This window comes from Macrotis lagotis, chromosome 6 (assembly GCF_037893015.1).
Source record: "Macrotis lagotis isolate mMagLag1 chromosome 6, bilby.v1.9.chrom.fasta, whole genome shotgun sequence".
NCBI classification, from domain to species: domain Eukaryota; kingdom Metazoa; phylum Chordata; class Mammalia; order Peramelemorphia; family Peramelidae; genus Macrotis; species Macrotis lagotis.
The window spans coordinates 94,624,968-94,651,396 of NC_133663.1; the positions used below are offsets into that span (position 1 = coordinate 94,624,968).

Here is a 26,429-nt window from a genome sequence, read left to right on the forward strand (position 1 = left end):
TCAAATGTCAACATTCATGTCCTTTTACTAAGCAGAGAAAGAAAAAGTGAACAGTCTGACAGCCTCTGTCATACAGCTGCTGAAACCCATCCTAATATATTAACCAGTGTCTACGTGGGTTAGCTAGCTGGCACAGTGGATAGAATGCAGGAAGACCCACCTTCTTGAGTTCAAATCTGACCTTAGATGCTTTCTAGCTGTGTGATCCTGGGCAAATGACTTCACTCTATTAGCTTCCTCTGTAAAATGGGCTAGAAAAGGAAATGGCAAACCCTTCCAGTGTATTTGCCAAGAAAACCCAAAGAGGGGTCATGAAGATTCATATGTGACTTGAAGAAAGACTGAACATAACATGAACAAAGCAACACTACTTCAAATGACGATGGTGGGTGCTCATGACTAATACTACTAATAATTGATGATGATCAATGATGACTGATAATACCTTTTAAGTTTACAAAGGAATTTATAAACAACATCTTACATGAACTTAATGATACCTTTCTAAAGCATGTACATATTTAAATTTTATATAATAATATTAGGTGGAAAAATTTATATAATAATAAACTATTAATAAACATTATAATGTAAGAACATCAGAGAGCTGGTATATTATTCTACTTGGGGTCTTTTCCATAGTAGTATCATGAATTAGAAGACTATAACATGGCAGATAAAGTCAACATGAAAATGTAACATTAGCATCATGCTGCCAAAATTAAATGACTCTTCTCTTCTCTCCTTTAAGTAACTGATTTGGGAAGAATGTTCTTTCTTAAGATCAAAACACTAAGAACTTAGTGAGCCCCTACTTTTGACAGGTACTGGAAATACAAAGAGAGACAGAAGCAGTCTCTCCTCTCAATAATTCAGTCTTATCAATATTTTAAAAGCAAGGTACCAGAGCATATTATAATGAGCTTTACCTATTAAAAATGTGACAAAAATAAGAAATAGTTAATAAACTCAGACCAATGGGCAGAAACTTCTAAGATACTCAGATATTATACATCTACTTTCTCTCCTCTCCTCTTTTTTTTTTTGAGAGTGGGAGGTAAATTTTTCAGCTAAATAACTGAGTTCACTTTTTATAATGATCCATGATACTAGATAGAGGATGTGGTAGAAATTTAAAATATTTACATGAAAAGCTAACAAGAGTACAGTCAAAATTTTGGATGACAATTAGAATTTCACAGATTCTAATGATTTTTAAAAGAGAAAGTCAAACTTAGGTAGAAGATTGAAGAAATCTAGAATTGACAAAGATAAACTGAGTGTTATCATGGAATGAATTAAGCTCTTGTTCTGATTAAATTGTTTGCAAATTCAAGCTCCTCCCATAGGAGAATTATATTTCTGTAATGCAACAGGAACTTGAAAAGGAAGTTACTGATATTTGTAGGTTATTTTTTTTTTCAGAAAAATGATGACTTTTTTTAGTGGGTGCTAGAGGGAACTTCTTTAATTTTATAGAAGGGATTTTTTTCTGCCTAAATGCTTACAGGTTCTCAGTTTTAGATTACAATTTTTGACAAGAGTCAGATAGTCAATCAACTTAATGATGTGCTTGAGTCTTATCAATTTTCCAAGTATGAAAACAGAAATTTCATGTTAGCACAGATCTCTATAAATAAACTACTACAACATACACATGTGGTTGAAAATCTTGACTTCCACTACCAAAATGCTTTCCACTTAGAAATTCTAGAATAATAAACATTTAATAAATAAAAAATAATAAACTCCAAACTTTTTGAGACATATTGACTTGATTTGGACTTTGATTCTTTCTCTCTTTCCAACTTTCCAACATGTATGTCCAACCAAAAATACTGATAGAATCTTTAAATATTAATTTTGTTTGGAGGACTTGTTGATATTTTCATAATAGAATGAAGTAGGTAAATATTCATAAAATTAAGACTGGGATATATTGCTATAGGTTCTTTATTCTCTAAACTGGATACAGATTTTTCTTTGATCAAACATATAAACAATGTCATGAAAGACTTTCTTAACTGTGTTCCTAGAAGTATAAGAGAAATCATTGGTTTTACAAGACCATAAGCAGTCTATTCCCCATTCTGAACTTTAATTTCTTTCTCCTCCTCCTCCTCCTTTTTCTCCTAATACTAAGGTTTGAAAAATACAGGAGAAATTCAATCTCATGTAAGCTTCACAATCCCATTGTAAAGTAGGTTCCATTATTATTCTCACTTTACAAATGAGGAAATTTAGGCAGAGGTTAATTGATGTGCCAACAGTTTTACAACTAAGTATCTGAGTTCACATTTGAACTCAGATCTTCCTAACTCTAGGACCAGTGCTTTATCCACTGGGCAACAGTCTCTAAGATGTATTAAAACTCAAAAGCTAAAATATTCTATGACTGTCCTTTTAAAAAAATTACTTTAAGCTGAAACATTAAATAAGACGAACATTTCTATACACATAATAGTACAGGAAAAGAGGATTATAATTGAAATAGAAAATTCCAATTCTGGGCAGTTGCTCATCTTTAAAAATATAATTTTTTTATTTTTAAAGAAAAATACTTAAATATAAGTTAATTATAACAAATACATGCAACATGCAAATTTCATAATTACCCTGCTTGTCTATGATTGATTCAATGATTCTCAATAACTCCTTTTCTCTTAGGAGTGTTGTCATTAATTTTAACCTTTTGTTCTTTCTAAATTCTAAAGAAAAGAAAACTACTCTTTTCTCTAGTTTTCTCTCTTCTTTTCTCTTTCCACCTTATATCTTTTCCTATCCTAACTGTTAACTATTTAAGGCTAACTCAAGTACTAAATACAGTCTTTTCAGTGGATGTGAAATCGGGAGACTTGGGTTCAAATCCCATCTTCAGCACTTCCTAGCCAAGTAACATTTAATATGTAACTTCAACTCTACCTCTTACCACACACCTAGAAACAATTTCCTTACCTGGAGCACTTAGTTCTCTTGATTGCTGTAAAATATTTTATAAACTGTAAAGTGACATTTAAGTATTCTGTGCAAATCTTTCTGTGTTTTCCTAAAATCATACATAGTGACAACAATATTGTTTTTTGAACAAATGTTATTTTGACTATTATAAATATCCAAATTAACTCTAAAGGACATCCAGAGAAAGAACTGATACAAAGAAGTATGTATAGAATGATTTTGCATAAATAAATCTTTTTTGTGTCTAATGGTAGCCTTCTGCAGTGTGGAGAGAAGGGAAAAATTAAAAAACTAAATTTACATGCTAACTTTGTTGTTTTTTGAAGGGAATAGCAGGTTGTATATGGTGAATTTGCAACTTCATATGCAATCATCTATTTGACTGTACTACATTGCAGAAATGCCTGTTTTATTCGATGAATAAAAGAAAAAAATAAATTTTTAAAGTGACATTTAAGTGAGGGCTATGATTATCTTCATTGGAAAGGGGGGGATCTATTATGAAAAAACATATACCAAAAAAAGGAAATGAAGTCATTAACTGGGACAAGATTTCTGTGTCAGTGATTTCAAGCCAGCAAATTGACCCATCACCTCACCACAAACCAAAATCTATTTGCTCCAAGTAGGAATTCAAATTCATCTTCTAAAAAACAAAAAAAAAAAAGAGGAAAGGAGGGGAGAAGGGAAAGGAGAGATGGGAGATGAGAAGATTCACTCAGAACTAATCTGGAGACTTTCAAGTATTTGATGATTCATCACAGGAAATGAGGAATTAAACTTGTTCTGCTTGTCTCCAGAAGACAGAACTAAGAACAGGGGGTGGAAGTGACAAAGAAACAAATAGGTTTGATGTCAAGAAAAACTTCTTAAGAAAAAGGTTATTCAAAAGTGCAATGTGCTCACTCAGTTCTCCTTCACTGGGAGACCGATTATTGACCCTTTTTTGGTTTCTCTTTTAGAGAAGATTTTTATCTAGTCAGGGTTTGGAATAGAGACCATCTGAAGCTCCTTCCAGCTTCGAGATTTTTGTGATTCCATGAAGATCTTGACCAATATATTTTTATATTGATGCCAACACAAAAATATTCCTTGGTCCTTTTACAAATGATTTTTCTTCTTAAGGGATCTTCAAAGTCAACTGTGTTTGAATGCTTTAATTCTGAAGACTGGAAAAGCCAGCCTCCTCCCCCAGGACCCTTCAACCATATAGAGAGGTGGGCATACTCACCTTCTGCAATACTCCTTGAAAGGCCTGTTTGATTCTTCGACAGGAATCAGACATTAATTCTGCATCCTGACTTTCCAGAGACGTATCTTGCAAATCTGAGTTTTCGTAGAGTTTGAAGAGTTTTAAAAAACAACAGGTATCATCATCTGAAATCCTGTTAGGGTCCATCTGAAACAATATTTTAAAGGATGTTAAAGTAGCTATTATTCATCCTTAGGTATGACACAGTCATTCCTTCAAGATGTCTCATTTCCCTAGAAGCTTAGTAAAAATCCAATGCAGTGTCTTGAGGATGGAGAGAAGGGAGGGAGGGAGGGAAAAGATGTAGAATTCGAAATCTTACAAAAATGTATGCTGAACACTCTCTTTGCATATATTTGGAAAAAAATCAAATGCAAAAAAATCCAATCCAATGCAACTTATGTTGCTTCAGTTCAGTCTAAAGTGTGTTTATATATTTTCCAGAAAGAGGTGCTGAGCAAAAGTAAAATTCTTTAAATATCTTTAGCCAAAAAATTAAAGATTTTAATATTATCAGCAAGAGGAAGTAACTAGAAGTTACTTCTTGTCTTCTTTTTATCCTCCATAATATCTCTAACATACAACCTTGACTTTAAGAGTTTGAGAAACACTGGTTGAATGGATTAATTAATTGCCTGGCAAGTTGAGGGGAAAAGAATCTTATTTGCTTCTAAGATAAAAGGCAAACTGCTCAGCTTCTCAGTTAAACCTCTCATCAAGACAGCTCCATCTGCTCTTTCCAGTCATTTCCCCATTTTATTCCTCTTTACGTGACATGTTCAAAACTCTGTGTTTAAACTGGTTCATTTGCTTTCTGATCTCAACTCTTGGCTTCATACCTTTTCACAGTTTTCTTGGAATAAATTCCCTTTTTCACCTCTCTATCTTAAAAACCTTAGCATCCTTCTGGAAGAAGATGAGAAAGAGTCTCCCACAAGAAGCCCTCTCTGCTCTCTCATTTTTCACATCCTCTTCTATTTAGTTATCTGTGTCTGTGTGGCACCATGGACTATAAATTCCTTGAAGGCAGAGATTTTTGTTCTTGTCTTTGTATCCCCTAGTACTTTGACCACAGAGGACATTTAGTAAATGTGGGCTTATTGAAATGAATTGAAGACATTCTGGACATATCAAATAGAAGCAGCACAGTGGAGCATATAGAACACAAACCTTGTAACAAGTCAACTAGGTGGACCCTGGGCAAGTTTCCTCAAGTGCTTTCCTGATTCCCAAGACAGTTGTGAGGAGCAAATGAGATAACATTTGTAAAATTCTTTGTAAACCTTAAAGCTAGCTATTATTAATATTTCTCTTATCTAACAATATTTGCTTGCATAATTTCCCTTCCCCCTTTTTAGTGAAGAATTATGGTTGCAGTGGAGAGGCTCTGGGCTTCCAAGTAACAAACTGGGGGTATAGCTTCCATGTCTGTAGAACTTTGACATGGATGATGTTTTTCCTTCAGTCTCAAAATAGAATGACATCAGGAAGGTGAAGCTATGACGTGAGAGTGAGTTGGATTTAAGTGAAGGGGTGCTGTACAAAGTCACCAGCCATCATTGGGTCCAGTGGCCAGATATGGATCAGGATGACTGAAGATGACCCTGGGAGACCTTGGCTTTTTAAAGGTCTTTCCCAGTTTGGCTGAGGCAACATCCATTTAATCATTAAGGTAGGTAAGGGAGAAATGAGACAAAGAGAGCAAGAATGGCCACTTTCAAAAAATAAGAAGGAAAAGAAAAAATTATTGGAAGGGTAAGACCCTCAGGGTACCTCAGTGTTTAAGTTCATAGTTGCAAGTTATATGACAAACCCAAGTCTTTCTTGGCTTGCTATCCACTACACCACAATGCCTCTCCTATAACTAAGTTTCCTAGTTTATGTTGGGTATGAAATAGGTTTATTTATATGGGTTTGGGGTAGAGTTGAATATGAAGGAATTATGAATTAAAGTCAAAAGAAAATTAACCAAATATATATGCAGTAATTTTGTTCTGCTTCATTTCCAATTTTGCTTCTGTGCTAATTAGAAACTTGCTTAATAAGCATAAATAATATATAATTTACTTTCTGGCTGTGACTTTTTCCTTAAAATCAGTGTTTAAGGAAAATTAACTTTCCCCTTGTGCAACCTATGATTTTTTGATGCTATAATCTATGTTATTTTGATGACTAGCTTGGTTATTTTTTGTCCATTGCTATCAAAGACCAAAATGACATTACTATGTTGATCTGATTGTGGTTGATCAATCAATACAAGCTCTGAATGCTCTACCAGAGGTCAGGCATAAATGATCCATGTGAAAATTTGGGTTATGGTTCTCCAAATGTGAGCATCTTGCATTTCCTTTGAGCTCCTTCAATTCTACCTTGCTCATAAAAGACAGCACCCTCTGCCAGGGTCTCCCAGGCTGCACAATCAATTCTGAAATTCTTAAGAGAGACTTTCAGAATGTCCTTGTATTATTTTTTCTGACTCTCACGTGAGTGCTTTCCCTGTGAGTATTTTCCATAAATAATAATAACCAAAACAGCAATCAGAGGGAAGATACTATGTCTACATAGGGTGAGGGTAATCCATAATGAGCCACAATATATTTACTCCTCAAGATTATAGACCACATGGCAGAGATAGCAGAACATGCAAGGTGAATTCCAGTTTTGCTTTAGTTTTTGTAATAGTACAATCAATAGTCCAGAACCCGGACTCTGAGTTTACACAGATCAAGCTCAATCTTAGAGGTTTCCCATAAATCACTATTTAATTCCTCACCTCCCCCTTCAATACTAGTTTCTCTCCTGTAAATCTTAAAATTTTCTTTATTTTACCTGATCTGGGGGCCACCCTAGAAACAGGAGAATATAATTGTGTCTGTCTCCTCAGAGAAAGATTTAAAAGTCCTTCAGCTCCCAAGCAAGCTTTCAAATAGTGTCTCTTACAGTGAACTGCCGTTTTTTCTCCTTGGTCAAATATTCAAGTCTGGGATCTCATCTGTTTGGATGCTACCTGGTGGTAGAGATCACATCTCATTGAAAACAGTAATGATCTAGAAAAGATTTAGAGAAGGGGGAGGGAGAGAGACAGAGAGAGACAGAGACACACAGAGAGATTCAGAGACAGAGATAGAGATAGAGACACAGAGACAGAGACAGAGAGCAAAGAGAAGAAAGTGAGGAAGAGCAAGAAAAAGAAAAAGATGAAGACACCAAAGAAGAACAAGAACAAGACAAAATGACAAAGAACATAAACAACAAGAAGAGCAAGAACAAGAACAAGATGAAGATGAAGAAGAAGAAGAGGGTAGGAAGAGAGAAAGGTTTATCTCTTTGAAACACTTGAGATAGCTGTTATATTACCGCTAGTACTCTCCGGGTCAAATATCCCTAGTTCTCAGAGAGCATGGACTCAAGTCCTTTCACCATTTTAGTTGCTGTCCTCTGGACATGCTCTTACTCACCAATATTCTTCCTAAACTGTAGTGCCCAGAATGAACATACTAGTCCATGAATAGTCTAACTATCATTCCTTATTCCAAGAAGCTAAGCCTCCTCACACAACCCAGGAACATTAGAATTAGGTTTTTTAGCTGCTATCTCACAATGTTAACTCATATTCCATTTATAGTTCACTAAAAACTCCCAGATATTTCTCCCCATGGGATCACACAATCCCCATCCTGAATTTTTGAAGCAATTTTTAAAGCCAAATATGAAGCCTCACTTTTAGCCTTTTTATGTTTCAGTTCAATATAGGAAAATCTTTTGGAAAATAATGTCATACACTGTATAAATGTTTCCCCCCATCTTTGTGTGAAAATTTCATAAGCCTTTATCTAAGTCCTTGATTTAAAAAAAAAAAGAAACATTAAATACCAATGGGACAAGCACAAATCTTTGATACAGCCCACTGGAGACTTCTTTTCAAATCGACATAGAAATACTAATGACCATTTTAAAAAATATATAGTTGTCTTTCAAACAATCCCATCTCTATCTCTGCCATATCTTTCCATCATTTCCAGACAAATAACATGATTTTTATAAAATTCTTTGCTAAAATCCAAACAGACTAAATCTATATCATTCCTCTGATCTTCTACTTTAGAAATACTATCCAAATAAAGATTAGTTTAGCATGATCTGTTCTTTTTTATTTTTATACTTATTTGTATATATTTTTTATTTATGGTTAAATGATTTGCCCAAGGTCACACAGCTAGGCAATTATTAGGTCTCTGAGGCTGGATTTGAACTCAGGTCCTCCTGACTCCAGGATCAGTGCTCTATCGACTGCATCACCTAGCTGCCCCCATGATCTGTTCTTGATGAAATAATGCTGCCTCTTTATAATAAGAGTTTTTCTAAAAATTCAATAAACAATTCTTCAATAATAGGTTCTCTAATTTTGCCAGCATTGAAGTCAAGTGAAATGGCCTATAGCTTATATATGCTATTCTTCCCCATTTATTTAAAATAAAGATGGTTACTCTTTTCCCCATACCTAATCTCCACAATCTTTTAAATCAGCAATTCCATTTGGCAGCATTTTCATTTCTTATGGATCTGCTTATCAGAGAGAGATTTGATTGGAATTCATCATGAGCAGCTAGGTGTTCTCTTATGAATCATTTTATTGGGGGTGGCTGGGCGGCACAGTGCATAGAGCATCAGCCCTAGAGTCAGGAGGACCTGAGTTCAAATCCGGCCTCAGACACTTAATAATTACCTAGCTGTGTGGCCCTGGGCAAGCCACTTAACCCCATTGCCTTGCAAAACCTTGGAAAAAAAGAATCATTTTATTTATATTAGGTATCAAATCACCATTAGCCATCTTTACTCTGTACTTTCCAAAATTAAAATCTTTTAGACTCATAGTGCAACCCTATGGTTTAGTTGCCCAAAAGAAAGAAATTCCCTAAAGGCCAAAAGAGAAATAATCCTTTAGACTCTGCCAAGAGCCCTGCTCTCCTCTAGAGACCTCCAGATTTACAAGAAGCTCTATACAATAATTGGGGCTCCCCACAAAAGGGAATTTTGCGTGTGGTACTACTAGCCAAGCCCTTTCCAACTAGACTTGGTGACATAATTCATAGTAGTAGTCCAGAATAGGATCTTAGTCAGCTTTTCTTTATAGTGACTCTTTTCTGATCTTCTACCTCTGAGGTCATGTCTGGTTTCAAGAAGTTGATATTGTAGAGGAAATCCTCCCTCTTCTTTCTAGGAGGCAAGGTCTAGGAATTCTTACCAATACACTACTTCCCTAATTTGCAATCATCCTTCCAGCTGAGAGATTCTACTATTTCTTTTTAGATACCATTTCTCAGGGGGAGCAATTTTCCAGAGGATTTTATGCACGTGTAAAGGTTTTACCTCTATCCAAGGGGTCCTGATGTTCTTTTCAACTGATCTACCTCTTCCTTTTCATAGTCCAAAGATCAACTTAAATTCTTTATAGCCAGGACTCAATCAACTATTCTCAATAAGATGCAATGAGTCAGCAAATACCCAAGCCAGTTTTCTCCCCATATTCCATCAAGTAGAGGTTCTCAACATTCTAAATGTGGAAGCTACTGCTATATTTACATCTTCAAACAAAAGATGATAATTTCAACAGCTAAATAAAGGCCCATTTTCTTTAATCTCAGCAAATATTTCCAACCATTCCCACCTTCTACACTGGAAAGAATGAAATATTAAAAATTATTGACCAAGTATTAAATGAAGGAAGTTAACAGAAATACAAGTACAATCAATTCATCTTTTAAAGAAGTGATATTAGGGGCAGCTAGATGGCGCAGTGGATACAGCACTGGCCCTGGAGTCTGGAGTGCCTGAGTTCAAATCCGACCTCAAACACTTAATAATTACCTAGCTGTGTGACCTTGAGCAAGCCACTTAACCCCATTGCCTTGTAAAAAAAAAACCTAAAAAAAATAAAAAATAAAGTGATATGCAAATAACTTGCTTTCTCAATAAGGCAGAGTGCAGTGGGAGGAAGAGAATTTGGAACTCAAGATTTTGGAAGTAAATATTGAAACTTGTTTTTGCATGTAGTTGGGGAAAATTTTTTTTCTCAAAGTTTTTCTTTTTATTATATTCATTTTTATTTTTGTACAAATGATTTTTTTATACATTACTAAAATATTCTCAAGAGTAAATATAATGCCACCTCCCCCCAAAAAATATTGACCCTCATGAGCATTAAAGGAAAGAGAAAAACATTAACATTAAAATTAAAAATATAATAAGGGGAGGCTAGGTGGTGCAGTGGACAGAGCACCGGCCCTGGAGCCAGGAGCACCTGAGCACAAATCCAGCCCCAGACACCCAACAATCACCCAGTTGTGTGACCCTGGGCAGGTCACCCCAACACCACTGCCCTTCAAAAACCAAAAATAAAATAAAATCATCATCATAATAATCATAATCATAATAAATGTGCTTCAGTCTGTGTTCCAACACCACCACCTCTGTCACAGACAGATCACATTCTTTATGATAAGTCCATCACAAAAGCTACTTCCATATTTTTCCACTGTTGCCATTGCTGATCGCAACTCCCTCCATTCGTACTTCTCCACTACCATGCACTATATTTTCTCTCTCTTTTCACTCTGTCCCTCTTCTTAGATGTGCTGTAGGGTAGCTGAGTGGTGCAGTAAACTGATCACCAGCCCTGGGGCCAAGAGTCCCTGAGCCCACATTCCACCCCTTAAGCCCAGGAACCACCTGGCCCTGGCCCTGTTGTCTCAGACAGACCATCCAATCCCAGCCCCTTGCAAGAAATAAAAAAAAAATGTGTTATATCTGATCACTCTCCCCCATGGTTCACCCTCTCCTCCATCACTCACATTTCCCCCTGTCCCCCCTTCTCTCCTTTTTACTCCAGATGTCTATACCCCCATTGAGTGTATATGCTGTTTCCTCTCCAAGCCACCTCTGATGAGAGTGAAGGTTCCTTCATTCCCCCTCACCTTTCCCCCCCCTTCCATAACATTGCAATAGCTCATTGTAATAAAAAAAAATCTTATTATATGAAATATTTTAGCCTATTCTACCTCTCCTTTCTCTCACTCCCATTACATTTCCCTTTTAGCCATTGACTCAATTTTTACAATATATTATATCTTCAAATTCAACTCTCTCCTGTGCTTCATCTATAAAAGCTCCTTCTATCTGCTCTATTAAATGAGAAGTTTCTTATGAGTATTATCAGTATCATTTTTTCTATGCAGGAATACATGTAATTCATCATCATTAATTCCCTCATATTTTATGCTTCTCCTCTACTCTCTGTGCTTCACCTGAGTCCTGTATTTGAAGGTCAAACTTTCTGTTCAGCTCTGATCATTTCAATAGGAACATTTGAAATTTCCCTGGTTCATTGAAAGTCCATCTTTTTCCCTGGAAGAGTATGTTCACTTTTGCTGGGTAGTTGACTCTTGCTTGCATTCTGAGCTCTTTTGCCTTCCAGAATATTATATTCCAAGCCCTATGAGCCCTGAATGTAGTTGCTGCTAAGTCCTTTGTGATCCTGACTGCAGCTCCACGATATTCGAATTGTGTCCTTCTGGCTGCTTTTGATATTTTCTCTTTGACTTGGGAGTTCTGGAACTTAGCTATAATATTCCTGGGGGTTGTCTTTTTTTTGGATCTCTTTCTGGGAGAGATTGGTGGATTCTCTCAATTTATATTTTGCCCTCTTCTTCTAGGATAGCTGGACAATTTTCCTATAGGAATCCTTTAAAAATGATGTCAATACTCTTTTCCTGATCATAACTTTCAGGTATCCCAATAATTTTTAAATTATCTTTCCTAAATCTGTTTTCCAGATCAGTTGTTTTTTTCAATGAGATATTTCACATTTTCTTCTAATTTTTCATTCTTTTGGTTTTGAAGTATTGTATCTTGACTTCTTGTAAAGCCAGCAGCTTCCTTTAGCTCCATTCTAGATCTGAAGGATTTGTTTTCCTCAGAGAGCTTTCTTATCTCTTTTTTCCATCTGGCCAATTTTTCTTTTTAAAGCATTCTTCTCCTCAATAACTTAGCCTGAGCCCAATTTCTGTTTTTCTTGCAGTCTTGTTTTTTAGGTTTTTGCAAGGCAAATGGGGTTAAGTGGCTTGCCCAAGGCCACACAGCTAGGTAATTATTAAGTGTCTGAGACCAGATTTGAACCCAGATACTCCTGACTCCAGGGCCGGTGCTTATCCACTGCTCCTACTAGCTGCCCCTACTTGCAGTCTTTAGATGCTGAAGCTTGTACTTCCTCATCTTCAAATTGAGTATTTTGATCCTTCTTGGGATCATAGACAATGTATTTCTCAATGGTATTTCTCTTTTTTTCTTTGTTTACTCATTTCCCCATCCTGTGCCTGGTTTGGGGGTGCTTCCTGAGCTTTTGAGTATTATTGTGACCCCCCCCCCCCAGGATCTCAGTGTGTGAGGCTATGCCTTCCCTCCTGGTCTGTGAATGACCACAGGCACCCCCACACACACCATGGGGCTGAGGGGGGGGGCCTGCTGTTCTATGTGGCTCCTAGATGGTGATCAGTATCTGAATGTGGTCAGAGCCCCAGAGTTCTGTTTCAGGTACAGAGGACAGACCTTGAAAGTCTCTCTCTACTCCCCTACCTTTGGTAGGCTGAGCACTCAAAGCTCAGTTGCCTGGGGGCTCCTGCTTACTGGCTCCACCTGCTTCCATTTCTTGGACCTGGGCTTCTGGGTCCCGGCTGAGTGCCTTAAGGTCTAGGCTTTACACCCGCCCTCTGGCAGAGGTCATCCTGCTGATCTTCCAAGTTGTGCCCCATACTCCCCAGGTGTAGGTCAGAAAACTGCCCTGCTGCCATGAGCCGTGGCTCCCAGATGTTCTGGGGCTGTTCACAGGAGGCTGAAGTTTCTTCACTGTGGAGGCCACACCTCCAACGCCATGGAGTGGAGCCTTTCCATTATTTTCCAGGTTACCTTGGGCTGGAGAATTGCCTCACTGGATCTTTCTGTGGGTTCTGTCTCTTGAAAATTTAGTTAGAGTCGTTATTTTATGAGTTTTGAAATATTATAGAGAGAGAGAGCACCCAAAAGAGTCTATTCTCTTGTCACCATCTTGGCTCTGCCCCTGAAAAAATTTTTAAATGTTTTTTAAAAAGAAGTGATTGCAATGAATTTGATTTAGATAGAAATGTCAGAAAAATTCAAATTGAAAAAAGTTCCAAAATTTTAAAAGCAATTTCATTAATTTATTGTAATAAAACATAATAGGAGTTTAGGATGAATAAAAATAATAAGAATTGAAGGAAAGGGTCAAACAACTTCTGGTTTGAGTTAGTTGTTTGTTTTTAACAAACATTTTAAAACTAAAAAATTCAAGAGTAACATGAAATTTAAGTTCTAAAGAAAATAAGTGGAAAACAATTATCATGGATAAGGGCAGTATTCAATTATTCAATAAACATTTATTAAGCACATAAATACATGCAAGGCACTAGTTATTGTTTTTAAATTTTATTTTTCAGATTTCAATAGATCACACGTTTAGAAATCAGAAAGAATTGTAGAAATTAAGCTATTCCTAAAAAGAAATATTGCTTTCATTAAATGGGAGAGACCTTCTAAAGGGACTGTAAACTTCCTGAGGACAAAAACCATTTTAGGATCATAGAATCCTAGAAAAGGACCTTTAGAGGTCATTGACCTCATTTTTACAGAGGAGGAAACTGAGGATCCAGAGAGTTAAACTGACCTGCTCAGCGTCACACAAAGAGCAAAAATCAAATTCAAGTGTTTAACTTATTCTCTGACTCCATATCAAGGTATTGCACTTGGGAAATGGCTTCAACAACCTTCTTCATTTTATAAAGGAGGAAATAGAGGCTCATCAAGGGGAAGTGCCCAAGATCCAACCAATAAAATGTTGCAGAAGCAAGATTTGAACCTGCTTCTCCAGCTACACACCCTTTTGATCACACCACATTGCCTCTCAAGTAGCTGTTGAAGGAAAAAAAAACAGATTCACTGCTTAGTAGAGGAGAAAACAAACAATTGCTTTTCATTTGCCAAAAGCTAAGACAATAAATTCAAAGTATCCTACCAGTAGCTACCATAATCAATTTCTTTATGAAAAGTGAGAATATCTTTATCTAGAAATTAAAAAAAGGAAAATTGCATGAGACATAAAGAAAACTGAAGAGAGTAAATGATGATGATGGTGGTGGTGAAGGTGGTGGTGATAGCACCCATAGCATTCTTCTTCCAAGGAACTCTGAACACTTCAAGAATATTTATTCTCTTCTAAATTCCTACCATTTAACAAGTAGGGAAAGAGGCAGCTAGATTTATTGGTGAGAGAATGCTGGAGTTGGAGTTGATGCAATATAAGTACAAATTCTCCCTAAGACATTAGTTCTTGTGATGATCCTGGGCAAGTCACTTCACTTCTTATAGGAATCAGCCTCAGAGGTCCCTTCAAGCTTTAAATTTATGTTCCTATGATCTTGGGAAAAGGTTATTTTGCTGAAAAAAGGTTAAGTACACAACTAATCAGAGATAATATCAGAGGTTAGATCGCAGATTTAATCCTCCCTTCAAAAAAAAAAAAAAGATGTGTTAGGGGTAGCTAGGTGGCATAGTGGAAAGAATGCTGGCCCTGGAGTTGGGAGGACCTGAGTTCAAATCTGACCTCAGACACTTAATAATTGCATAGCTATGTGACCTTGGGCAAGCCACTCAATCCCACTGCCTTGCAAAACCCCCCAAAATGTGTTACACTACTTGAACCAATTTCCTAAGTGAAAACTTGCTAATTCCAACAGTAATGGCTTTGTAGGTTCTCTTACATTTTTGTAAAGCTGAATTCCAATTTACAAAGCTTACAGTCAATGTTCAACCACTTATATGAATTTTCTTCTCTCAACTTTGCAAACATAAAATTATCTCCATTGGTAATAGATTAGCTACCTAGAAAGAGGAACATGGAAAGCAATGATGTAAGATCAATATTTATTTCTCATGTTTCATTTAAAATAACTGACATGTATCAGAAGATACAAGGATTGCCCAAGAGGAAATTCTTTGACTAACAAATACCAACTGCTTACTTATGAGGCGTGACTTAAGAGTCCATAGAATGTTGGACCTGAGAGAGTTAGCAATAACTTAATCCAGTCCTTCATTTTATAAAAGGAAAAAAGGAAGGAAGGAAGGAAGGAAGGAAGGAAACAATTGTTTCTTAAGCACCTACTAAGTAGAGGTAGTATACTAAGCATTTTACAAATATATTCTCATTTGATTCTTAAAACAACATGGTAGGTAGGTAGGTCCTATATGTATTCCCATTTTAAAGTTGGGGAAATTGAGATAACCCAAGGTTAAACAGATATCAAGTGTCTGAGACCATATATGAATTTAGGTCTTCTTCCTGACCCAATACTCAGAGCTCTATTCATTGGACCACTTAGCCCAGAGAGAAATGAAGGTCAAGGTCAGTCAGCTAGTAGCAATCATCAGAGACAGGATTGGCATCTAACTCTCCTAACTTCATAACACAAACATAACACAACATAACATAACATAACATAACATAACATAACATAACATAGCATAACATAACATAACATAACGTAACATAAAGATTGCTGTGTCTTCAGACACTAAGGAAATTATCAGAGATAGAAACCTTAATATGCATATTTCTTGTGTTCAACCACAAAAAGAGGCCAGAGGCCAGATGCCAGTATGCTTAGTGCATCCTCATATAGTCAAATTTAATTCCTGCTGACAATGTAAAACTCACTGGAGATAATACCATTACAGAAACATGATCTTCCAACACAAAGTAAATAAATAGACTTTTCTTTTTTCTTTTCAAGGAGACTATCTTCAAATAGAGTTGAAACTCCTAATATTACATCTCTTTGAAGGAAAAATGTATCTATTCCCACAAGTACAATAACAAATAAACTGATTATATGTTTCACATTTAGTTGTCATGTAAGCCCAGAAGATTGGGGTTAGAAGGATAAGGGGATGGGGAAGATTATCTATAGATGGACCAAAAGACTATTACAATGATTTTGTAATTCACATATCACTGGAAATGAAAGCAGAAATCTATGGCCACAAGTGAATTAAATGACCATGATAGATGACAATACTAGTCAATAATCATTTATTAAGTTCCAAGATTGTACATGATATTCCTACAAATAGGATTTCATGCCAGTTAATATGACAATTTAGTCAACCTGCTCTTTTTCTAATGGAAGTTTTAGATACATGGGTTGGTTCTTATTTAAAATGTTATTAATACTGTAAAAATACCTATGAAAAGACTCAAGTGAAGGAAAACACTTTCATGGTGATGCTCAATGAATGTAAATGATGTTACAATTCAATAATATTATAAGAATTAAAGTTGAGGATGACCCAGTGGATGATGAAAATATATAGAGAGGGCAGAGGTAATTTCTAGTATATTTCCACTGATGCTCATTGGAAAAAATGTATGATTGGGAAAAGGAGATGCGTCAGTCATATGATCAGAACAATGGATAACAAACGGCTAGCCAGTGATTCACTTAGGAAAAGCCTTCCAGCGTAATGTTTGGATCCTCTGTAGACTATCTATGGAAGAATATGGACAAAAATGATACAGGAGGAAAAAAAATCATGGATGGGTGACATTTTGTATCAAAGGAGAAAATTTATATATACATTCCTCAGGAGAGAGGAGAGGGAAAGGAGAAAGAAAAAAATATCTAAACTAATAGATAAAAATATATACTATGCTCTAATGAAAAGATAGGTGGTACAATATATAAAATATTGGGCCTGAAGTCAGAAAGACTAATCCTCCTTAATAAAAATCTGACCTCAGACACTTACTATTTGTTTGACCCTGAGCAAATCCCTCAATCCTCTTTGCTTCAGTTTCCTCATCCATAAAATGAATTGGAGAAGGAAATGGCAAACTACTCCAGTATCTTTGCCAAGAAAATTCTAAATGGGGTCACAAAGAGTTGGACATGACAAATAACTAAACAACAAAAATACTATGCTCTTAAACATAAAATAATTCTTATAAACACACTTAAATTATTCTATTTAGAGATATTTTAAATAAACATGATTTTATATTCATCCATTGTCTTATTCAATGAGTCATCTGTGACAGACTGATGGGAAGACACGAAAAGAGTCACTCTGGAGAAGAAGAGTTCTTCTTTCTTATTGGAGGGAGTACCTCAACAGAGTTCTCTTAGAATCTCAAAGTAAATGGATAGATTCTATCTTTTTTCTAGTAAACCCCTAGAATTCAGGTTCATTGGATTTCTACTCCAAGTTCAGTGCCATAGAGAGTAGCAGCTAATACACGTTTTCATAAAATGTTTTAATTTTGATATTAATATAGATTTTTATTTTATTTGAAAAAAAATCATAACTTACAATTTTCTGACTCTAGAGTCTTTGCAGCTCACTTATTCAGCTCTTGCCCTCTTGAAAATAAAGCCAAGACAGAGCACTTGACTTGGATAGGTGAGTAATTCTACTCTAATACTTCCAAGTGGAGGTGACTACATTAAAGAAAGGGTCTAAGCTGGCATTAGCCACCCAGTAGCACTCACTTCTGGCCCCTATACCACTATATACATAATATAACAAGACTGATCATCAACAAAAAGCAATTTTTAAAGTCTATGCTTCTTGTTATGTTTAATTACTCAGTAATCAATTGATTTCTGTCAAATAACATTACTATATGAGGAATAGATCATTTGTTATTTCAGGTAAATTATTCAAAAAACCTCATTAATGCTTAGTAAGAATAATTCTATATGACCATATTTGAAATATGGCACAGTATGGGATGGATTTATATCTTAATTATCTCTATAATTGACTAATATTTAAATGACAATTACTTGTTTCCATATTTCCTATAAATGAGCTAACCATTTCATATTTCATCAAAGCCTTATTCATCTCAATAGGGTTGTGAGGCAGGATGCTTGACATTTCTACTGCTATGTTATCTGTGAGTTCAAACAGACAGCCCCCACACTCCTGCATCAGATAGTTTTTTGTAAGTCACAGCACTCCTGTGGTATGTGCATACATAAGGGACAAATGGTAAAAGTTTGAGTCTTTGGAAAACTTTCAACTCCAGTTAAGTATTCAATTAAACCTATGGAGGTTTAGAGATAGCATATTCACTTACAAGCAACATTTCCAAAAAATTTAATATTTCTTTGTATATTAAAGAATGAATGGGGGTAGCTAGGTGGAGCAGTGGATAGAGCACCAGCCCTGGAGTTAGGAGGACCTGAGTTCAAATCCAGCCTCAGACACTTAATAATTACCTAGCTGTGTGACCTTGAGCAAGTCACTTAACCCCATTGCCTGGAAAAAAAATCATATGAATGATAAATGTGTAGCCATAGTTCTATTTTTTATTCTAAATGGTAGAGAATGGTTATGCATTGCTTTCTTTTTTCTAGCTATAGGCATAACACAAAAACCATTAAAGTTAATTCATTTTTTACTGTTTAAATCAACCCATCAAGAATCATTTATTAAATACTTTGATTTTTTCTGCATTTTTTCCAATTATGGGGCTTTCTTGGCAATAATATTAGAATGGCTTGACCTTTCCTTTTCCATCTTATTTTACAGACCAACAAACTGAGACAAACAGGATTAAAGGACTTGCCTAGGATCACACAGCTCCTAAGTGTCTGAAGTCAGATTTGAATTCAAGAAGGCAAATTTTGCTGACCCTATTGTTCCACATAACAGTCTCTTTATTAAGCATCTACTATGTGTCAATGTTGTTCCAGGTCTGGGGGTATATATAATGAAGCAATCCCTAACTCTCAAGAAATGTATTTTCAAACCATCTTATGATAACTAAGGTTGAAGATCCCTATAAACTCTCAGTCAATTGTGTGACATGGTTGCCAACATAACAAATGCAATCATGGACTGCATTAGGAGAGGAAAGGCTTGAAAAAGGTCACAAGGACCTCTTTTTAAGGGACCTTTGAAGTCATCTAGTTCAATCCTCTCATTGAATAGATGAGTCCCAGAAAAATCAATTGACTTGCTCATGTCACAGGGAAGTAAGCAACAGAGCTGTGATTTGAACCCACATCCACTGAATCCAAACCAGTCATGACCTCTTTGTTCTCTCCATTTTGGAAGCCACATTTTAGGAAGACTGATAAACTGTGTCTAGTCAAAAAACCACCAGGATGTGAAGGGTCCTGAGAAGATTATTAAATTAGGAGAGGATGAAGGAACCAGATATGTGTGGCCAAGAGGAAATAAGACTTACAGAAGAGAAGAAAACTTTCTTCAAGGCTTTAGAGGATTATTGGTGGGTGAGGGAATTAGATCTTGCTTTCCTTTGCTCTACAGAGGACAGAACCAGTAACAATTCAATGAAAATTGCAAAGATGCAAACTCAGGTTTCAAGGCAGAGAAACCCTCTTATCCAAAATGAGCTATTGGGTTCTTCCTTATTGGGAGTCTTCAAGAAGACAATTTATTGAATATGTTAAAGAAGGGGTCCCTTTCAGCTTGGTTTGAACTATATGGCCACCAATTGTTCTACTCTTTGATACTTACCATACTTAACCCAGGGCAGCTAGGTGGTGTTATTATAGTGCCTAGAGGGCTCCATCAGGAAGATTCAACTTCTTGAGTTCAAATATGACTTCAGACACTTACTAGTAGCTAGTTAATAGTCACAAGTGTGACCCTGGGTGAGTCACTTAACTCTGTTTGTCTTAGTTTCTCATCTATAACATGAGCCAGAGAATCACTCCAGAATCTCTGCCAAGAAAACCCCAAATGGAGTCATGAAGAGTTGGCCATGATTGAAAATGACTGAACAACAAGTCCAGAATACCAATACCCAGTAATTTTTCCTCATTGTCCTATCAACCCCAAATATTTATTGTGAGTTGTGTGCATTGGTATTCAGAAAAAAAATTAAATAAGACAAACTCTCTACCCAATGTAGCTTACAATTCAGCAACTGAACATGTCATATATGTGAATAACTATAATATAAAATATAAGGGCAAAAGAATTGTATATAACAAGCATAATTGTTGCATATAAATATGTTACCTAATACTAGCTACTGACGTGCACAAATGGATTTGGAAATACCAAATGGCTAAGCCACAAAATGGAAATTAATTTTCTTTGGAACCACATTCCAATGCAAATTCAAAAAGAAACGTGAATTTAATAATAGCATTATCAACACAGTAGCAATAATAGCTAGTATTTATGTTTCAGGTCTGTGTTATGTGCTTTATAAATAATCATTTATTTGATCCTCACAACCACCTAGAAAGACAGGTACTATTATTATCCTCATTTTACAGCTGAAGAGACTGAAGGAAGCAGAGGTTAAGTGACTTGCCCAGGGTCACATAGTAAATATCCAAGGCAGGATTTGAACTCATAAAAATGAGTCTTATAGGCCTGGTACTCTATCCACTGGCACTGAAATATTTAAATTTTAGCTGTGTCACTTATTATTTTTGTAATGTTGGCCAAGAGATTTCAGCTCCCTGGATGTCAATTTATTTATTTATAAAATTAACAACTGGATAAGAATATTTCTAAGATTCTTTCCAGTTCTGGCATTTTATATTACATAAAATTCCTCCAAAAATCTCAGAAAAGTTCTCATATTTGCCATATGCCTCCTATATTTAAATAGAAATTCCACATAGCTACAAAAAGTATTTGAAACATATTTCATGACATATTCATCTAAATGAGTTGCTTCCAGCATTTCCTGCCCTAGGAGATAACCTTTTTATAATGGTATTATGATGTATCATAGCATCATATTCATGTCATTGAGTGACTATTTATTCTTCCTAAAAGTACAATAGAAAAACAAATCTTCAAAACTTTAGGATTTTTTCCCTAGAAATTCGATGACTGACATTAAAAACTTCAAATGAGATAATATCCTGTTAGATTTTTATTGAGGGGATCATCATCTATTTGGTTATTCCTATTGGTAACCTCAGAATCATGCTTAATTCTTTCCTTTCCCCTACTTTGCACATCCAGTCAGTTGCCTAAACTTGTCTCTCCAATCTGTCTCCTCCTCTCCATTCATATTTCTTGCAATTTCTCTTTTCTGGATCCATCCTCCACTCAACTAACCAAATAATCATCCTAATGCTCAAATCTAATATCTTTTCTGAGCTCAAGAATCTTCAATGACTTATTCAATGACCTATTGTCCCTTGAATTAAATAAAAACTACTGATCTTGCATTAAGACCCACCATAATTTGGCAGAAGTCAACCTTTCCAGTCATATTTAATTTTATTTACCCATGCCATTTATATTTGAGCCACACTGAGATAATAGCTGTTTTCTATAAATATCCAGCTTCCATGGTTTTGCACAAGCTAGAATATATTACCCCCTACTCTGTTTCTCTTGGAATTTTTATATACTTTCAATTCTACACCAATATGCCACCTTCGATAAGCCTATCCTCTAATACTCTTTTCCTCCTCAAATTATATTGTATTCACTTGTCCATTTGCTTGTTATCTTGCCACTCAGATCAACTCCTCACACATTCATAAAATGAAAGCCTTCTGAGGGCAGAGGTAGTATTATTTTTTATCTTTGTACTCACAATGCCTATGGCTTTTCTTGTATAAAGTAGGTATTTTGCAACACTCATTTGCTGAATTGCATCATCTCACCAAACAGACATACACATTTTAGAAAAAGATTCAGGGATCATTCTTTTCCAAGTAATATTTTTGAATTTAAAAAGATACATAAACCTGTTTATTTTTTCAATATTACTGCATTACCCTTATAGCAAATAATGTTTCATTCAGCTGGAAGTTGCATAACAGCAACCATCTCTAATCTGATTTACTATCTCAGGAAAAAAAAATCAGTGATAGCAGCATACCACCAGCTCTTTTTCCTCCCACCTTGCCATATTTATTTCCTGTTACTGCTCAACCCACATTTACTCTGTTCCTGACAAAGAAGCCTGCTCTAACTGGTCCTCTCAGTTCCTCCTTACTCTCCCATCTTTCTCTCAACTTTCCCTTCCCATATGTGACAACCACTTTAGAATGTCACCTCAGGAAACCTTCAATCAAGTTACTTTGCAGAACCAATGCAAGATCTTTCAGATTGTTTCCTTCTGTTTATAAATTCCACATTATTTAGTTTGTATTTTCCATCTATTTTCTGAGTATTGTTCCATTTTGGTGAATTCAATTTAGAGTTCTTGAGGTTTGAGGACTACCCAATTAACTAAACCAAAAATAAGAACACATGCTTTGATAAAGGATATTCCCAGGAATACATTTTATTTCTATGAAATCAAGACTGTCATGGAGAATTTGTGGCTTACAGTTGCTGTAAACAAAGTTTTCTTCTTTTTGACTAAGCTATCATACAGTTTAAGAATTCAACAAATGTTTGTTAAACCATGCTTTTTAACATATCCCATATCACCTAGGAGTGACACACAGTATGGGCACTCAACAAATTTAAATTGAATTAAAACATAACAAATCCTAAATGAGGATTTGTTAGCAGTGTCTATCAATGAATGAACTGAGTTCTAAAATTATTTGGATGGAGGCAGCAATTGCTTGCATTTTGAATAAACTATTTTAAATGTAGACTTTCTGTATCCTATAAAGTGCCAACTTGTTACTTTCTAATATTACCAACTACTTTCCCTTTAAGAGACAATCAAAAACTATTTCTGGCAAGACAGACTATTCAATGAACATTCAACAAAAATCCCACAAACCAAGAGTTACTGCCCTCTTCACTTGTGAACACACACACACACACACACACACACACACACACACATACACACATAAACACACAGACACCCTACTACTCATCTCTAACAAATCACAGAGCTCCCCACATTGGTGCACCCCAATTTGGTAATCACCTTTCTAGGAGTCTGAAAGCCAAAGAAGTCCCACCTCAACTTTCTTTCTTTTCCCATAAAGAAATGCACAGTCAGCCCCCCACTTCCTCTGAGAAAGAGTTCAGAGTAGCAGACAAGGGGAGTTAAATGAATCCAACCAGCTGCACTGCAATTTCCAAGAAAACAAGGACTTAAAAGCATAAACCACCAGAAAGCATAATGTTTCAGTCATAACCATGCCTTCTTTACTATCTCCCTACAGTGCAGTGCTTGCATCACAGAATCCCAGATTTAGAGCTGGAGGGAACCTTAGGGGTCATGGGGTGCAAATCCTTCATTTTACAGAAGCACAGAGAGGGTAACTATCTTGTCCTGGGTCACCTAGCTTGAGGAGAGGAGAAAAGAGAGGGGTTATTTGCTAGGTTGTTTGTTTGTTTGTTTGTTTGTGGTTTGTAAGCTGACAGTCCCCTGGGGAGGAGAAGTCTCTCCTCCTCCACTGTTCTTCTCCACTCTTGCAAGGCTGAGAGGGGAACCCCTTGTGCCTCATGAGAAAGCCCAGGAAGATCACGTTTGGGTGAGGGAACAAGGCTAATGGGCTGAATTGGGGGGGGGGCTCCCTATGCTCCATACATCCAGCCTTCACAAGACGCCAGCCCTAGCCCCGCGCCTGCTGGCTCTTCAGGAACCACCGAAACTTCCGCTCCGGGGTACAGCTACAGTGTGGCATCCTCTAAAGAGGGGGTGCCTGAAATGAAAAGCCAATGCCCAAGCGACAGCCATGCCCACGGAGCGAGGGGAGGAGGTTAAGCGAGGCGAGGCGAGCTTCGCTCTTAGATGAACTTGGGTGGCTGCTGTTTCCAAGATGCGAATAAAATGAAAGTCTAAGGTTATTTAAGTCCTTGGGGTGGAAGTTGGGGAGGGGGGAGTGGAGAAACTTCCTACTTGTGGGAAGGGGGCTGAGGAAAGTTCATTTCCAAGCGGGATACAGGTAGTACGGGGAGAAATGATGGGGAACGGAGGAGCCCCCTCCTCGCTCAGCTCCCTCCAGGCAGAAGCCAGTCTCTGCCCTCTGCCCAACGTCACCTAGGTTAGGCAGATGGAGCTCAGGAGTGCAGATGCCCAAAGGAGCTTTATCAAGACCTCTTCTCCGGACGTCTGGGGAGGCGGGAGGGGGTGATGGTAGAAAGAGCCAGAGAGTCCGAGGGGCCCCCGGACGCGCTGTAGGCTGGCACTCACCTGGGCTTTGAAGTAAAGAAACAAGGCGACGCTGCAGACCACCTGGCCCAGCCCCAGGACCATGAAGGCCACCAGGATGGAGCGCGAGGCGGCCGGGGGCTGGGGCGGCGCGGGGGGCGGCGCGGGGTGCAGGGGTCCCTCGTGGGGGGCGCCGGAGCCGCTGCCCATCTCCTCGGAGCCTCGCAGGTACTTGGTGTAGTCTCGGCTGGCGCGGCGCATGGCGCGATCAGCGGCCACTCGCCCTCCCCTCCTGCCTCCCCCTCGGCGGCAAACTCAAAAGCACCTGCGGGAGTGGAGGCGGGGGGAGGCGACAGGAGAGCCTGGGGTCCGCAAGTCCCGCTCCTCCTGGGGCACACACAGGCAGCCGATCCCGGCCTCTCCAACTCTTTTAAGCTAGCAGGCGAGGGCTGGGTCTCGGAGCCAATCAGCCCCGGGCCAAGTTGACTCTTCCACTCCCACCTCTTGATCTCCCCTGGTTGCCTCCCTCCCTTCCTCTCCCCAGCTCGAGCACACCCTCCTCCCCGCCCCGGGGCCGCTCGAACTGCGAATCCCAACGCCACAGGCTAAGAATGGTCCTGTTCCTGGAAGAACAGCCCCCCTCCCCAGTGATTCCCTCCACAGCTTCGCCCACCTCTCCCATGTAGCCTCCTCACCTTGCTGCCTGCATCTCCCTCCAGTGGGAGGGTCATTCCTTCTACGCCCCAAACTTTCAGTGACTCCCTATTACCTTTGGAATAAGACAGATTTCTCAGAGATGAAACTGTGGGAAAGCCAGTCCCTGGAAGGAACTAGCAAATGAGATCCTCATCTCATCAATAATCCCAAAACCTCTTGTGTCACCCTTCTGATCTCACTCTCATCCAGAAGCACTAACAAAGGAAAAGACTTTTTTTCTCTTCCAGGGAAGGAACTTTTAAAATAATTGGCGATTTTTTTTTACATGATGTTAAGAGGATTTTTAGTGGGAAAGATGATCAGAAAGACACCTTATTTCCCCATTCTGGTCATTTCCCCTTGCCTGAAATCTTTCCCCTACTTCTCTCTGGCTCCTAGCTTCTTTCCCTTCTTCTATTAAGATGTCTTTCTCCATTCTCCTTAATGCTCGTGTCCTCCAGTGCAGTTGTGGGCAGTGGATAGAGCATCAGCCCTGGAATCTGGAAGTCACGAGTTCAAATCTGACTTTGGACACTTGACACTTTCTACCTCTGCGACCTTGGGGCAAGTCACTTAACTCTGATTGCCTTACATCGGGGACCATCTCCAGTCATCCTGATCCATATCTAGATGGCCACTGGACCCAGATGGCTGTGGAAGAGAAAGGGAGGCTGGTGACTTAGCACAGCATTCCCTCTCTCAAATCCAATTCACATGCATGTCATAGCATCACATCCCTGATGAAATGATCATCCAGAATGACCACCACCAACAGCAACTTCTATTTTATCCTGCACATATAGTAACATTGAGAGCATGGACTGACTGATTTTTTTGGTTTTGTTTTGTTTTCCTTCCCCTCCAATATTTACCACATTAGTAGGCCCTTAATAAGTGCTGGTTGGTTAATTACTAAAGTAAAGAGTATTTCTAAAGATAGCTCACTCAGAATGCAAAGAAAAAAATGGAACGTCCTATTCTTAATGTACCTGTTACATTCCATTGGAAGAGATATGTACACATATAAGTGTCTACAAAATAAACAAGAGTTAATTGACTAAGGAGGGGAAGCTGACTTCCCACAGAAGGTAGCCCTTGAAATGAATTTTGAAGGAAATACGAGATGCTAAGAAACAGAGGACAGAAGGCTGTCCCAAAATGGGGGTCAGCCAGTATAAATATAAATGCACGGAGAGAAAAGATGGGTCTCTTTTCCTTGAAGAAGAGAGAGAGGTCAGTTTGGCTAGACATAGAGAATAGAAAAGAAAAGAAAGTATAATAAGGTTGGAAATGTAGATTGACAACAAGTTCTGAACATTTTTAAAAGAAAATGGGTGTTTATGCTTTATCCTAGAGGTAACAGGAAGTCATTGG

General features: G+C 37.6%; 1 protein-coding gene across 1 annotated transcript in view; it reads right to left on the reverse strand.

Annotated features, from left to right (window-relative positions):
* Positions 1 to 24,771, reverse strand: part of TNFSF11 (TNF superfamily member 11) — a 69,734-nt gene extending 44,963 nt beyond the window's left edge. The window contains exons 1-2 of the mRNA XM_074192597.1: positions 24,402 to 24,771; positions 4,190 to 4,357 (exon numbers count right to left, since the gene is read on the reverse strand). Of these exons, the coding sequence (XP_074048698.1) occupies positions 4,190 to 4,357; positions 24,402 to 24,620 (387 nt within the window). The 5' untranslated portion in view covers positions 24,621 to 24,771. The remainder of the gene's footprint in view (positions 1 to 4,189; positions 4,358 to 24,401) is intronic.
* Between the last annotated feature and the right edge of the window lie 1,658 nt (positions 24,772 to 26,429).